Source organism: Anarhichas minor, unplaced genomic scaffold (assembly GCF_050575085.1).
Source record: "Anarhichas minor isolate MPS153535 unplaced genomic scaffold, ASM5057508v1 ptg000003l, whole genome shotgun sequence".
Lineage (NCBI taxonomy): Eukaryota > Metazoa > Chordata > Actinopteri > Perciformes > Anarhichadidae > Anarhichas > Anarhichas minor.
In genome coordinates, this window is record NW_027466449.1 from 8547667 (window position 1) to 8563509 (window position 15843).

Genomic DNA, 15843 nt, shown 5'->3' on the forward strand with positions numbered 1-15843 from the left:
TGTGTGTGTGTGTGTGTGTGTGTCACTCACTAGTGGTGGTATATACTAGCTGAAAGGTCTAACTGGCTTTATCTAAAAGTGCTTAGATAGTATTAAAAGGTCACATGGACTGCCAGACTGTATGTAGGTATGATTGTTAGGAGGAGAAGCATATCCAGATGTGTGCTAGTATGCATGCGTGCGTAGGCCTAATGGCCCACAGTGACTTTCTCTGATCACAGGACACAACACAGCAAAAGAGCACATGAAAGCTCTGTCAAAAGAAACTCCTCAGGCTCCCTCACAGGAAGACCCCATTACAGCGTGTGCATCGATAAAAACGGTCCCCCATCTGCCCTGTGGCTTCCGATAGCCATCTCCTCCCCTCAGTGGGTTCCTAGTCAGGCTGCACAGGTCCGACTGTATAAATGGCCCCCAGGGAAACAACAAAATGGAGTTAAGGACTCTGTTTATGCTCCAGATAATACAAATGTACCGTTACTTAACGCCAGATTCCCCATAACGCCGGTGGGCACACACATATTAGCATGCTGGGTTTTAAATGTGTTCCGCGATTACAGAATAGTGGCACTCTTTGTGTGCACCTGTGTTTGTGTTTTTCATATGGTAACACAGTTTTTTTGTGCAAATTCTACCGTTGCATTTACTTTTTTTTTACGTTATTTGTGATGAAAACTAGAGAAATAGGATAGTTTTCATCAAATTTCCAAAAATATTTTTTTAAGATAAATGTGTGCACTACATATACAGTACAAATAAATACATGCAGAATAAAGGGAAGTAGAAAATACACAAAAATATTGCAAAAAATGCATGACTCAAAGTGCAGGGCACCTGTTACTATGTTATGAAAAACAAGCAACAATGAAATAACTGTACTGAAAGGTGCATCCGTGCATCCATGTACTGTATGCTACAATATTACTATTTTGCTATTTAAAAAACACAAAATAGTAGACAATAGTAGATGTGATTGGAAAAGCAGATTGCAGCAGTGGATTGAGTTTGAAGTATTAAAGTATATGACAATAGTGCATGAATTATTCTTGTCAGTGTCCAGCAATGAGACAGGGATTGTACAGACTCATGGCCACAAGGAGTAAAGATCTCCTGTGGCATTCAGTGGCCCATAATAGTAGTAGCGCAACTACTACTGTTTTTGATTGCAGTCAAACAGTTATTCGTGCGCTCAACAGTTTCACAAGAGCGTGACTTAAATGTGCAGCCATTGTGCATGTACCACTGCATCTGCTACTTAAAGATGCAATACTATGATGTCTTGTTACCCTGGGAGTTTGACTGAGAGCCTGTTTTTTCAATTACAGTTGGAGCAATCTCATCATGACATTATAATGTAGATGAATGGCCCTGACCTGGCAGACTCTGCTCCATCGTTGCTAATGGAAGAGAGAAGTCATACTTCGCTGCTTGTGCAACTCAGCTTGTAAATCAGTGTGAATTACAAGGCCGTGCAGTAAGACAGGCTTTGTTTTTTTTGTATTGATCGGTCTAAATGCAAAACTCACATGACAATGATGGATACAATATGCCATATGTGTTGGTGCAGCAAGTGGTAGACTGATAATGTTCACCCTTAGATCTGTCTCTCTTGACCCTATCGTTTCAGTGGCTCTAATCAGCCTCTGGATCAGCCTTGATCCCCACTTGACCTGGAAACCTCAATAAATCAAACTCCTCTGGACTGTCAGCTCATTGTTACAGTAGTACAGCATTCACCCAAAGTCATTACAATATGCTAGGAAATGGTGGAAAAATGCTTTGTTTGTGGTTTTGGTTTGATCTTCTTTGGCTAAAATTTTACATTAAATTTTTGAACACAGTCTGGAGGAGGAGTCTTAATGTGGTATGATGATCGTTCAGTTGATCTTGTTTGTCTAATCTACTAATGCTGAAGGTGGGAATCACTTAGCATAAAGCCTCTGCCTTCACACTGAGTTTACATAGTGAAGTCTGAGCCTGTTGTCAGTGTCTCTCAGTATAAACAACAAACAGCCCAGAGGGAGTAAAACTAGCTACAGTTGAGGTGCTCGACACACTCACACCTACATGCACGGACAACATTATGTGCTGCAGTCCCTCTCGCTGTGAGGGATAAACACCCCGTCGTGTGGCCTGATCTGTTTACGAGTGAGCCTCTGGCCGGCCAGGGTCGTGGAGGTTGTGTATGTGTGTGTGTGTGTGTGTGTATATGTATATATGTGTGTGTGTGCGCACACGCATACGTGTGTGTGTGTGTGTGTGTCTCTATGAGTGTTTCGGAATGTGTGATGGAGGGATTACAGGCGAGCTGGCCGCCGCTTTTATGAGGAAAAACACAAACAGTCAGAATGTTAGACAAGCTTCAATGTTTAGTGCTTGTGGTGGAGTAATACGTTTGTCTTCAAAGAATCCTGCTGTCTGTTCCTGTTAAGAGAATGGCTACCATATCATTGATGAAAAGGAAAAGACCATTAGTTTATCACCTTCTCTCTCGTTCTCTCTCTCAACCAGTAAATTGTGTTGATAGTCTCTGTGGTGGGATTGACATTCTCGGTTAGTTCCGCTGTGTGATCCTGCTGGTGGTCGGTCCATCCTTATCCACGTGGGAAAAGTCTCCACCCAAATCCACATCCATCCATCCATCCGTCCATGCATCATTCTATCTATCTATCTATCTATCTATCTATCTATCTATCTACCCATCTATATACCTACCTACCCACCCACCAACTGATTGATATCTCTCTAGCTGTTCTGATATTTTATCTCCTCTTTTGCTATCTGGAACAATTCTCACTTTTGTTCACCTGTCATACTCCACGTTTTCCCTGAATGACGCATGTTGGACCCAACTACTGGCAGGGTGCAACGCCCTTCTGGCGAACATTAAGCGGTCCACGATTCCTGGGATACATGCTTCTGAACTTACCCACTGGGACATTTCACAATAGGCCAGCTGGGAAGTCGGAGGGAGCCAAGCGGAAGGTGAAGGGGGTTGAAAGAGAGGGTAGATAGGAGAAGCAGAGGAGAAAGAGATGATATGGGTAACACATGGAGGAGGATTAAAACAAGGGAAGGTTCTGTTTAGTGTGAGAACAGAGGAAAAAACACATCCAGATACACTCTATGCTTGCCTTTGCGTCATACATGTATATTGGAATTTAGAAGTATTTGAAGCTCTAGAAACTTGATTGAAAAATGTATTTGAAATGCGGTACAAATTGAAAATATAAGCACTTGGAAAGAGTTAGTTTAAGAAATGTGACAATTACTGTGTCACTATTACTGTATAAAGTACCTGTAGCAGACAACATGTTTGATACTAAAACTATTTATTTTCATACACTATTTCCTTAATTGACCAACCTTTTCAGTACATCTGCATCTAATAAAGCTATTAAAAGGACTGCGATTAGAATGTGAAAACTGGAAAAATCCACATCCTTCCATCCACCCATCCATATTTTCCCAAGTATTTACTTTGTCTATCCTTCACACGTCCAAGCGTTGAAATGCGAAATGAAATCTCTCACACTAATTTATTCCAGAGCAGTAAAACACAGTTGAGGACGAGCCTTATATTCTCACTGATTCACTTTTTGTCCATATTTGGCTGGAGCTGAGCGCATGTGCTCACAGGACATTTGGGAGTAAGTGTTTGCTTCAAACGTTATGATGCACATGCTGCAAGTCTGTTAGAGTTTATGAACATTTCAAATACCTCTTATTGCAAAATAACTGAAATTGAATTACATCACTCAGCCAGTGATACTGACTACATTACACACTCTATGTACTAGCTGCCCAAGTAATGTCATGTTCATATTACTGAGAAGCCAGAGACTCCAACCGAAACGTTGTGTTCTTCCTCTTTACCTAGTTGTTCTCGGTGGAGTCTCTTCAAAGAGCCTCTCTTTATTGTAAGACAATGATGATGACTGAGTAGGCCTTGATGTCTGCAAATTAGATTTAAGATGTTTCACTGCAGCACATCTATTGTCTCATATCATATGGTCTACACTCTTTTATTTTAGTGTCAAAATGTTTTCTGCTCACTCTGAACTATAGACGGACCAATATTGGATTTGTGAGGCCAATACTGATATCGATATTTGGGAATTTATCAAATCTGATAACCCTAGGGGCTGAAAGTAATTGTCTTAGACAACTACATAACATTACACAACACACAACATCCTATAGATTCTTATTTAAGATTGTGACCAAGATACTTAACAGATTATACTGGAACAAAGTTGCTAGTTAACCACTACAAAGACAAAAAACCTGTACACAGTACATACATCTTTTTAAGATCGTTTTGCAAGCCATAAAAAAATCATCATACTCTGGGTATGTTCTTATTTTTTTAGCAACAGTTTGCTTTATGAGTCAGAACAGCAACTATAGCTCAAGGTTAAATACTGCCACCTACTGAGATAAAGTACCACAACAGCATGTGAAATGGACAACCTGGGCAATACCAATGTGGTCACAAATTTGTTTTTGTTCTATAAAACAAACAAAAAAGACTCTTATGTATATGAATCATTTCCTCACAAATCGTATATGAATATGATTTTTTTAACTCCCTAAAATTCCATTTTTGTGACCACGTTTTACAATTGATCTCAGCCCCTTTTCTGTCTTACAAAGCCATTAACGTTCTGTCAAGCATTTTACCAGCATATGTGTTTTTTTCATGATACGATTTTCATCATGGTAGCTGTTATTGAAAGAGTTATTCCTTTAATTCTTTGTTTCATGAAGTGAGGATACACTTGGAACTTTATGAACCTTTTCATAAACTCGGACACATATGAAGCACTCCATGAGATTCACCTCTGTATACCTAATACTATAGCAAGTGTTTTACCTTGTCGACTGCTCATTAAGAGTCAAACAGGCCACATGTAGGAGGACAGATGGCATCTCAGATGACCTTCCTTTATCTCTCTCTCTCTCTCTCTCTCTCTCTCTCTCTCTCTCTCTCTCACACGCACACACACACACACACACACACACACACACACACACACATACACAACACATGTTGGTTGCCCAGTGTGGTATTCTTAGGATAGAACTAATGGTCTCTAGTGTTGAAAAGATAGAGGCCTAAATCATACTGAAAGGGCAGATTAACACACAGGCCTTAAACACGAGTGGAACAAGTCAGGGGTCAATACTAACAGATAAGATACGTGCATATTTTGTTGAACACTTCATTTGACAAGAGTGCACTTAAGCTTTGGCCCATAATTCCCCAAGCATAAAAAAACACCTAAGTATCTTCTTCTTTTAAAACATGCTTTATGTTTGAGTGTTGAGAATATAGATTGTGTTAAATGCGCGTTTGCAGGCAGAAATCTGGGGAGAAAATGTATGTGGGCCAAAGCAAAAAGAAATCAACTTCACTGATAAAAGTTAAAACCACGAAGACAGCCTCCGTTTTAAGCTGTTTTTACTGCAATTTGAAGTTTAACTTTAGCCTAAGTTTAAACTTTCTCATCTTTTACTGCCTTTTCACGATCATCTTTGTCTCCACCTGCTGGAAGACAAGAGCAGTAGTTTACAGACAGACGACACATAAAATGGATGGGTTGCAATTTCTAGGGGGTAATATCATGGATATTTACGTGACTGAAATAAAATGACACAGGAAAAGTTTTTTTTTTTACATTCCGGTACAGTAGATGGCGGTAATGCTACGAGCTGGCGTCGCACCCGTCATTACACACGAAGAAGAAGCCTTAAAGGAGAAGAAGAAAAGTACCTCTCGTTTGTTTATGTGACCATCTGACAGTTTATTACTTTCTGATTAAGGGGGTTATTTATACTTCGTGTCAGGATTGTGTATGAGGTGAGATACATGCCTTTTAATTGCGTTTAGCACATAACTCCGTCACAGCTCAGATTATGTAGAGAAAGTCCGTTGTTTTTGATTGCCGCGCCATAAAGCTAGCTAACGTTACCTGATGCTACGGTGTTTCTGTTAACCACTGTTGTATCCACGGGCTAGCATTAGCTAACGTTACGTTAATGCACTAACGTTGCGTAAAGTAGTGTTGTAGCCTACATATTCGTTTTAGCAACGGTCACGCTGAAACTACAGACCCCCAAAACCCAGTTATTTTACTGTACTTAACTTTCTTTGTCTTTTTGAATAATTTATATGAAATAAAAACCAACGTTGGCTTGGTGATGTATTAAGCTAACTGACTAATGTTACATAGTTGTAACGTTAACTCAACTCAGGGTGCTAACATGGTTAACTACGTTTAAATACTGATTGCAAATCTCTCAATATTCTTCACAACAAAACTGTAGCAGTTAACTATAGTGTTAACTGTTAACTATAGTGTTATCTACAGTGTTATCTGTTGACTATAGTGTTAACTGTTGACTATAGTGTTATCTGTTGACTATAGTGTTAACTGTTGACTATAGTGTTAACTACAGTGTTATCTGTTGACTATAGTGTTAACTGTTGACTATAGTGTTAACTACAGTGTTATCTGTTGACTATAGTGTTATCTGTTGACTATAGTGTTAACTGTTGACTATAGTGTTAACTACAGTGTTATCTGTTGACTATAGTGTTATCTGTTGACTATAGTGTTAACTACAGTGTTATCTGTTGACTATAGTGTTATCTGTTGACTATAGTGTTATCTGTTGACTATAGTGTTAACTGTAGTTAACTACAACACTAAGAAACAGACAGAGTTGTATGGTCCCTCAGGAAACACTCTATGGACGGAGCAATGCATTCAAATAGATGTCTGAAGAAAAGATATGATCATCATTTATGTTTTGATATTTTTATGACATGAAGATGGATCCTGGTCAACCGTTTCAAACACTGCATGGCGACAATATCACCTCTTGGGTGTCTGTGTGTCCAGGAGGCCTCTGGAAAGTCCAGCAGAAGCAGACACACAGAGAGAGTCAACAGACTGTTTCTAATTCCGGAGATGGTGCATGTATGAGGATTTTCTATTACTTTATTCCTCAAAAATAAATGATACATTTTAAATCCACATTTGTAGAATAGAACTGTATTAAGTATCTATTCTAGCACACATAATTTCTCTTTGTCTCTTTCAGCATGCTCATCCAGTAGCTGTCCAAGGTTGGGTTCACTGTGTCAAGTCCGAGTGCGGCTCAAAGCTAGCCGGGATGCAGCAGAGAGTTTAGTATCTGAAAATGGAAATGAGGGACAGTCAGTCCAACCTGACCAATGGGTCACAGAGACAGAGGCCACAGCCTTCCCAAGATGCCAGGACTCTGTGCTGCAGGTCCCACTGGGTGACTGGACTACATTGAGGCTGGGAGAGGGTCAGTGCGATATCACAGAGGCATGTGTGGAGGGGATGAGGGCGGGAGAGAAGTGTGAGGTAAGAGAACTGGAATTATAATCCAATGTCATTGTTTCGTCAAATTTTTGTGGCACAAATTCTTTGCAAATTGAAAGTAAAAGCTGAAAAAATATCCATAACTATGATCATTAGGTTTACATTTTACATATGGAAAGAGTATATGATATTTGCAATATCCTGACATATAGTGACAGCTTAGAGGCACTGGTGGGAGTGGGTTTTTGAATACTTTGAGACTGTTGTTTTTTAATTGAGTGCACTCAATATTTTCAGTAAGCTCTTTAGCTTTGATATGAAGGGTGTTAAAAATAAACCTTGTTGGGATTTTAATGTTAACAGTAAAGGATGTGGTGCCTAAAAAGAACATTTTGGATTTTTCATATCTCAATTTGGTCCCAATTTGCCAGTGCTCCCTGAAGCCTTTTTTGTTGAATATGGATTGCAGGCTTAAAAGTTACACATAGTATTTGCAAGCATGTGAAAGTACACAGCCACTCAAATCATTGTGTTTTGCTTCTCAGATACTGATTTCTCCAGTGGGAAGTGGACCAGATGTCTCTGTCCCCCATCCTGCTGAGGAAAACCTGCCTTTATGTGCCACGATTGAATTCAAAGCTTTCACACCAGGCAAGGAATCCTGGGAGATGTCTCCTGTCGAAAAGTGTCAGTCGGTGAAGTCACACAAAGAGAGGGGCGGAGTGAGGTTCAGGAGCGGGGATGTTTGGGGAGCAGCAGACAGCTACAGCCGGGCCCTCAAACTTCTCATCACTCTCCATGGCCATGTTAACGAGGTGGAGAAGAAAGGACAAGAGCAAGAAGCAGAAGAGCAGAGAGACACAGACACTGGTGATAAACTACAGCAACTTCCTTCAGCTAATGAATTCAAAACCATTAAAGCAGAGCTCCACTCAAACATGTCCTTGTGCCAGCTCAAATTGAACCAACCGCAACGGGCTAAGGCCAGTGCGACTAAAGCTACTCATCTGGAACCGGGTGGGGCTAAAGCCTGGTACCGGAGGGGCCAAGCCTGCCAGATGTTGAATGAGCTGGAGGAGGCCAGGCAGGCATTTAGGAAACTGTTAGAGCTACAGCCAGAATCACCTGCTGCTCTGAAGGCACTTAAAGACATAGCAAGTAAAGAGAAAGAGAGAAATGCACAGTTGGGCCTTAGACTCAGCAAAATGTTCAGCTGATGATGAAATATTTACCGTTTATTATCAGATGTTATCTGTAGAATGGTAAGTTTCTCCTCATGATTCACCATTTAATTAAAGTATATGTACAGCAACTACATCAGCTCAAAAGTAATGCAATTAATCTGTGAATGTCCATTTTTTTTCTAACGCATTGCTTATTGTGTATGAGATGCCTGAATGCAACTTAAAAGTAAAAAACACATGTCAAAAACTTCTTTTGGAGGAATTAATGTGATTTTCCAGGTCTGATGGTTGAATGAGATCATACTATTCCGTGAGTGCAATACATGAAATTACCCCGTTATATATTTAGTTCCTCCAGTGGACCACAAGGTGCCAGGCTTTGTCACGTCTTCTAAAAATTGAAGTACTCCACATGGCCGAAAAAATGCCGAAACCCGGGATCGAACCAGGGACCTTTAGATCTTCAGTCTAACGCTCTCCCAACTGAGCTATTTCGGCCCGGTGAGAATCTGGGGGATCCATTTTTACTTATTCATGTATATACTTTGTAGTGCAAATATGTATGATTATGATGATTATGTCTTTACAAGGAAGGAAACTCTAATGTTTGTAGTTCTTAACATTTCAAGTTCATCATTTATAAAACGTAACTTTACCAAATTAAAATTCTACGGCAACTGAATACATTAAAAATCTGTGTTTTCTTTATATTTACGTTTAGTAAAACAATACAACACCCATTAACTTAGTGCATCTACTTCCTTATCAATTATTTATTAAGACAGACCATATTTGTTTGGAAAAGTCTGCATTGCATTAGCGTTAAAAGATAATGTTTCATGTTACATCACTGCACTAGATGAATTATCTCAAAGGTCGCAACTGGCATCGCGACCGTAATGACATGAATTACTTTACATCAGCGGACTAAATGCTTATGGGGTAAACTCCGAGGTCACATTTCATATAGTAGGAACCTGTATTTACATGAGAATCAAAATTAATTTAACTTTTTTTACAAAAACAAATACTTAAAACTGGGTTCCACGTCGAAGAGGCGCTGTATGCAGTGAGGCAGTGTTCAGTCCATTCATGAAGTTGTGTAAAATGTTTACAAAATGCAGATGATATTGCCCCTCTCCCCAAGGCCCCACAAACAAAACGCAGCTTTATTATTGAACAGAAATTAAAGCTTTATTGTTGTAAACACAAGGAACAAATTGCACTTTAAAATTAAGTGCTAAGTGTACAGGCACAACAGGACACACTATAACCAACTCCAAACAATAATTCATTTATTATGTTCCATCTTTGAACGTAGTGCTTTCCCAAGTGGTCTTTTCCCTTGTGCCTCATGTAGTAATTGCCCTACAGTCCCACAGTAAACTCTCCCTGTTGTCACTTCCTCTTAGACTTCGTGTTGTCCGTGTGTGTCTGCGCGGCTGACAGCTGTCTCCATGCATCCACAATGAGCACAAGCGGTATGATGATCCACAGCACGTTCATGAACACAAAGTAGAACCAGAAGTAGACCGGGTGTCCCAACTCACTGTGAGCATAACCATCTCTGTGCTCTGTGTAGAAGTAAAGCACTGCTCCGTACAGCTGACCTGGAATCAGATTATGTGATAAGACCCATCATGTAAATATGAAAACAAGTAATTCGACTCTGAGAAATTGCTTAAAAGTCAAGTGATGCGTTTTGTTGTAATTGCACCTTCTTACCTAATGAAATGATGAGTTGCAGAACAAATCTGTAGGACTTCTTAGTTAAGAAGGCGTACACAGCCCAAAAGCTGAAAGGTCCCCATAACCATGCAGTCACAGTCTCCATACAGACAGTGAAGTTATCCGCTCTAGAAATATACAGGCAATTAGTTACAGCTTTATTATAAAAGTTCAACGTAGTTCTATGAAAAGATGAACTCACATTACATATCGACTGTCTCCTTTGGAGTACTCTTTCCCTGTGAGAGAAAATGTAAAACGTATTCACTCATGTAGACTGCACCGTCACAGTTCATACACTTGTCTCAACTTGTTGTATCTTGTTTGTACTCACACAGCTGTGACAGGAGGCTCTGGTCTCCTGGAATAATATCATAATACAGTGAGAACCATCCCTCTATGACGCAATGGATGAAACCACAAACGGCGAACCAGCACACAGCCAGACGCCTCCACGTCCCCAGCCGGCCGGTGGTCCCGTTCTGTCCGGTGATCAGCCAGGTCACAAGCAGAAACACCCCAGACACAGAAAACAGGAACACCAGAATCTCTGACATAGATCGGTCATTGGCCACATAGGTGGGAATCAAAAGGTCCCGTGGCCAGTAGGGATGAAGAACTCCAGTTGCTGATGTGGCATCCATTATCTGTTTCAAGAAAGGATGGTCAACACTCTTAATCCACAGTAGGTTTAAATTTGATTGATTTCAACATTGTGACATTAAAGATTATGCACATGCATGAGTTAGTTTAATTGACAAATGCAATTTAATTCACTGCACTTAGTCTATAAACGTCATTTCTCACGAATTTACAAAGTATGTTTTTAGAGTATAGATTGTGTAAAGTCAAGGAGCTCAATAGCAGACAAAACAAATAACGCATGTGTATTTTGACCTTACCAGTGATAGAATGGCTGTCCAGACGCACAGAGTTTAACCTCTGTATTGAATATAGAGTGTTGGATAAATTAATCTCGGAGATTCAATAGTCCAAATCTGTCTAAGTGCAAGACATGTCAGCGCAGATACACTCAAAAGCGGAACTCACTCGAGCAGGGGGCGGCTACTTGCGATTTCAAAGACCAATCATACGGCTGTATTCATAGAGCTAGCAGCACATGCGATCTGTTGGTCCATTGATTGGCTTTTCATCTCGGAACATGGACGTTGTCATTTGCCACGACCAATAAAATGCATCGTTTACTCCACAGTACCAGCCCATCTCTTTGTTACAAAGGTACAAATTATTATAATTGTTAGTAAGTATGTTGCATTTGAAAATGAGTGTTGAGCAAGTATGAGCAACGACCTTTCACTTTGACGTGGCTGTTCAAGGCTACAGAGCACTTTGCAGAAATGAGTAAAAGCAGCATTTAATAGAGGTCTGCTCAATTCAAATTGTCTAAACGGCCTGAAAACAAACTCAAGTCCCCGAATTAAAATACACAGGCAACTCTCTCAAAATCACAAATGATCGAAAATATCAGCTGTTGTGGTATTAGCTGATTAACTGGATCAGATGATTAATAATTGTGCATTTGTTTATTGTCATTTTCAGTTATACTCTAGCATTTTTACGCGAATCGGTCGCTGTGTGCCTGTGTGCCTGTGCCTGCCTAATGGACATATTGTGTTGACTGTGTTTAAAAAAAGTTGTCCTCCCAAGCCGTGTCAGGGATTTTAACCCTGCCGTGACCCGGATTCGAACCGGGGTTGCTGCGGCCACAACGCAGAGTACTAACCACTATACGATCACGGCGAGCTACGGGGAGTTGTGGTGTCTGGCTGCGTAATGGGCTTTATAATGCTGGTGCCAATGCTGCTGCTGGACGTTGATTTATTTTTTTATTTAATCATTTCTGTATTTATACATGTATTTGTTTATTTATTTATTCATACTTGAGACATTTTTCGTCCCCCACAGTCATCCGTTAGTTAGCCGAAATACTTCATGTTTCAACTAGCGCTCTTCAGATTCCCCGAGACCTCTAATTTACGACAGAGTTTGTTAAACTGTTGTGAAACTTTCGCACAACTAGTTGCAGGTTTCAAATTGCATGAAGCATAATTTACATGCAACTTGACAGTCCAAAGTTACTCCCGATGGGAGTGTGTTAGCAGCAGTAGTACCATAGATTTAGTCATATCTGTGCTTTTGTTAATTATCTAGGTTATTGATACAGATGTATTTAATGCTGATTATGTCATCTGATATTTGATGTTTATGGTTAATTTGCATAAGTTGTATACATCATGTATTTACTTGTTCTATTTGTGTCATTTAAGAACTAAACATACCTACAATGTGTGACCTATGATGAGGCAATAAATAATGACAATTGAAAAAATATAGATATTTGGTTAATTCTTATTGAACAAGAAAAGGAAAGCTGGCTTGCATACTGCCAAATGCGACTGGATGTAGTAAAACATATTATTTGGCATACTGCATTTGACGTATTATATATTAGGACATAATCCTTTAAAGCACTCGATTTGTCCTAACAGAAAGTAGGTCATCTTTGCCGTCGGTTAGCCAGCAGTATAAAATGAAAAGGTGGTGAGAAAGATTGTCTTCCCATATGGTCTAGCGGTTAGGATTCCTGGTTTTCACCCAGGCGGCCCGGGTTCGACTCCCGGTATGGGAACAGAGTTTTTGTTCTTCTTTAACAACATTTTGCTAATAGTGTTAGAAGCTTTAGTTGATAATAAATAGCGATGACAGTCAGACTGTTATATGACCTGTTTGTCATGCAACGATACGTCATTTACGCCATATAATAGCTGGCTTTACTATTAATATTGCTGGTTGTCATGAAAATATTAAGAAATTCCTTCAAATGTTGTAATGCTATACCTTCAAATCTGTAATACTGATAATGTTACATTATTTCGTTGATTTACTGCGTTGTGTATACTTCTATGGACATGTGATCTGTATCACGTGACGATGTATGTCACATGACGCTACACGGAAGCGGCAGACGTCTTGGGTCAACGCAGCCTCTCTGAACGACTGATTCCTAGTGGAAGCGACGGCAGTAAAGACTGTATGAGAAAGTACTTGAGTTTCTACGACAAGTCGATATGGGTGTGTCCGAATTGGCGGAATCTTCTGTGTTGCTGGACGAAAAACTGCTCCGTTTCATGGACCAGCTTGAGTTACTAGAGGAGAAACGAGCCACTCTCAACTCTCTCATAGAGCAGGTAACGTTAGCCTAGCACACAGAAAACCGTGGATCTTCGTCTAAATGTGTGTGTTTATGAACGTGTAAGCCCTTTGAAATCAAGCCAAAACAGCAATATTTGGTAATGTATCAAGTGTTCCAAAAAATACTAGCGTTAGCCTCACAAATGTAAGGATTTGCTGGTTTTTGCATTATACTAATGTAGCAAACTGAATATCTGTTGATCAAACAAAATAAACTATACTATTTCAGCTTAGGCTCTGGGAAATTGTGATGGGCAATATTTTACTATTTTTGAAATTGTACCTACCAAACGATTGCCTGAGTAATTGAGATAATAATGATGAAGAAAAAAGGAAAACTGTTAGCTGCAGCCCTACTGTCATGTATACTTTACAGTAAAATGATTCCTGTAACAACCAGCATCAAGCCTCCCTAAGTTTTTCAAATGCATGTCATCAAATGTAAGTGCATGTACACGTAACTATTTTTTATTTTAATTGTATGCTTTTATTTTATCCTGGATCCTCTTTCCCTACTCACCATTAAGTTACTATTTCGTGTTCCCCACAGGGATGGTTTTCTATGTCCAAGGCGAGATATTCGATGGGAAACAAATGCGTCTCTCCACTTCAGTATGCGAGTGAGATAGAGCCACTGGTCTGTGTTCATGCCAAGTGAGGAATTTGTCATGCTTCACAGAAATGAATGCTCCCAATACATTTTTGTTCACTGGAATTGAATAACTATCAACATGTGTGACTTTTATTTATGTGTTACAGAACTCTGGGCAGTGGTGAGGTGGATTTCTGCACAGACAGGGTGAAACACAAGTGTTGTAATGAGGTTGGAAAAGATAACGGGTCAATAGAGGATATTGGACCTCAAGAAGAAGGTGAGTCTGCCATAGGCCATGTGGTGATATAAAAATGAATGTTGTACAAAATACATTTTTGATTCAGTAAATGATGTGGTTTCGTAGGTGTCAGGAGAAGAATCAAACCTAAAAAGGATATGACGGAGAAAGAGACGAGTGAGGAAACAAGCAGTGAGAAGGCTCCTGAAGTAACTCCTGAAGTAAGAAAAATCGACCAGAATCCTCAGCAAGATCCACTGAAATGGTTTGGGATTTTGGTGCCACAATCTCTCAAACATGCACAGTCGTCATTTAAGCAAGGTATGATGTTCCATTCCCAAAAGATTATATATTATTCTTTTGCTCTGCTAATGTGATTTCTTTAGAATATAGCAAAGATTAGGTCATCATTTTGATTTGATATGTACAGTACACACCAGATACTGAAAGCAGTATACTCTCCTCTTTTTCTGTCATATTACAGTTATAGAGCTGTCAGCTGAGATTGCAACCCTTCAGACTGCCGTTTTGAACACCCGACAGGAGCTGAAGCACAGCATGAAGGACAAACACATTCTCCTGGAGGAAGCTTCAGCAACCCAGTCGGACAGGGTGGCAGACTAAAGAACTCGTACTCTCTAATGCTTAAGGGCCAATTATATTCAACAGCAATCTTCCCGGTGAATTCTGAAGTGGAGATTTCAGTGGATTCTGTAATGACTCGATGTGTAAATAGCGATAGATTATGTTTGATCCTGTGTGCTTTGACCATCTCACTCATCAATGTGTGACCTGTTTGAGCTGGATCTGTTTGTAAATGCTGTATTTTAGTATTTATTTGAAATACATTTTGAGTTGTAGACTGTCAAATCAATTTATGAATTTAAACAGAACCTGTTTGATTATTTTCAATTAATGGCACCCTTTATAAAGGATTTATAAATTGCAATTATTAGATTTATTAATTAATAATTTACTAATACTAGAGATCAATTTTGAGAAATTAATAAGAACAAGTTGTTGGTTGCCAGATTGTGAAATATCCTTTGAATGGTGTTAAATATATATACAGTATATTTAATTTGATAGTAATGCAGTGACACGTTTTTGGTAATCCATTGATGAATCCTAAATAACGTGTTAATAATACTGTGGTCCAGATCAGCCGTTTCCCAGAAAACATTTATCAGCATAACAATAATTTCAATAATTAATCAATATATTATTAAAAGTTAGTTTGTTTCTGCCTGTTGATTGTATTCCTCTCTGTTTGTGTTTTATTCACATTGTTTTATTGTTGAATAGTGCTGCAGAATCAATTAAATTGTTCATAACTGATTCGTATGGTAAACGCCTTATTAACCTTTATTTACAACCTCTTATCCCTTTACAAACGTGGCCTTTTTAGCGAGCGGCACCAAATTGTCTTTAATGTTATAAATGTGTTTCCTTTCCCCCTAATTCATTATTTAAAAAATATGCAATTCAGTCGAATTTTTAATTAAAATTTTTATTTTATTTTATTGT

At 39.2% G+C, this 15843-nt stretch overlaps 3 protein-coding genes and 3 non-coding genes across 6 annotated transcripts; 3 read left to right on the forward strand and 3 right to left on the reverse strand.

The window, feature by feature from the left end:
- Positions 1-5726: 5726 nt before the first annotated feature.
- fkbpl (FKBP prolyl isomerase like) lies at positions 5727-9224 on the forward strand. Its single transcript, XM_076096392.1, has 4 exons — positions 5727-5863; positions 6839-6986; positions 7111-7400; positions 7904-9224. Exons 2-4 carry the CDS (start codon positions 6839-6841, stop codon positions 8573-8575), a joined length of 1110 nt encoding a protein of 369 aa, XP_075952507.1. The 5' UTR covers positions 5727-5863; the 3' UTR covers positions 8576-9224.
- On the reverse strand, positions 8968-9040 carry trnaf-gaa (transfer RNA phenylalanine (anticodon GAA)). The gene has a single exon. It is a non-coding gene; the product is annotated as a tRNA-Phe (tRNA).
- A 511-nt stretch (positions 9225-9735) lies between the features above and the next one.
- ebp (EBP cholestenol delta-isomerase) lies at positions 9736-11283 on the reverse strand. Its single transcript, XM_076091199.1, has 5 exons — positions 11173-11283; positions 10605-10917; positions 10473-10509; positions 10268-10398; positions 9736-10152 (listed from the first exon to the last, which is right to left on the reverse strand). Exons 2-5 carry the CDS (start codon positions 10912-10914, stop codon positions 9941-9943), a joined length of 690 nt encoding a protein of 229 aa, XP_075947314.1. The 5' UTR covers positions 10915-10917; positions 11173-11283; the 3' UTR covers positions 9736-9940.
- Positions 11284-11959: 676 nt separating this feature from the next.
- trnah-gug (transfer RNA histidin (anticodon GUG)) lies at positions 11960-12031 on the reverse strand. Its single transcript has one exon. It is a non-coding gene; the product is annotated as a tRNA-His (tRNA).
- Positions 12032-12848: 817 nt separating this feature from the next.
- Positions 12849-12920, forward strand: trnae-uuc (transfer RNA glutamic acid (anticodon UUC)). The gene has a single exon. It is a non-coding gene; the product is annotated as a tRNA-Glu (tRNA).
- Positions 12921-13249: 329 nt separating this feature from the next.
- Positions 13250-15654, forward strand: vma22 (vacuolar ATPase assembly factor VMA22). Its single transcript, XM_076096414.1, has 5 exons — positions 13250-13479; positions 14034-14137; positions 14243-14355; positions 14443-14637; positions 14801-15654. The coding sequence occupies exons 1-5, from the start codon at positions 13360-13362 to the stop codon at positions 14938-14940; spliced, it is 672 nt and encodes a 223-aa protein (XP_075952529.1). The 5' UTR covers positions 13250-13359; the 3' UTR covers positions 14941-15654.
- Positions 15655-15843: the final 189 nt, after the last annotated feature.

Bases quoted from the DNA above. Each gene is read 5' to 3' on its own strand.
- fkbpl (XM_076096392.1), top strand. From the start codon at position 6,839: ATGGATCCTGGTCAACCGTTTCAAACACTGCATGGCGACAATATCACC. The intron at 6,987-7,110 runs GTATGAGGATTT...TGTCTCTTTCAG, and splicing joins TAATTCCGGAGATGGTGCAT to CATGCTCATCCAGTAGCTGT. The intron at 7,401-7,903 runs GTAAGAGAACTG...TTTGCTTCTCAG, and splicing joins GGGCGGGAGAGAAGTGTGAG to ATACTGATTTCTCCAGTGGG.
- ebp (XM_076091199.1), bottom strand. From the start codon at position 10,914: ATGGATGCCACATCAGCAACTGGAGTTCTTCATCCCTACTGGCCACGG. The intron at 10,510-10,604 runs GTGAGTACAAAC...TTTCTCTCACAG, and splicing joins GAGCCTCCTGTCACAGCTGT to GGAAAGAGTACTCCAAAGGA. The intron at 10,399-10,472 runs GTGAGTTCATCT...GTATATTTCTAG, and splicing joins GGAGACAGTCGATATGTAAT to AGCGGATAACTTCACTGTCT.
- vma22 (XM_076096414.1), top strand. From the start codon at position 13,360: ATGGGTGTGTCCGAATTGGCGGAATCTTCTGTGTTGCTGGACGAAAAA. The intron at 13,480-14,033 runs GTAACGTTAGCC...TGTTCCCCACAG, and splicing joins TCAACTCTCTCATAGAGCAG to GGATGGTTTTCTATGTCCAA. The intron at 14,138-14,242 runs GTGAGGAATTTG...TATGTGTTACAG, and splicing joins CTGGTCTGTGTTCATGCCAA to AACTCTGGGCAGTGGTGAGG.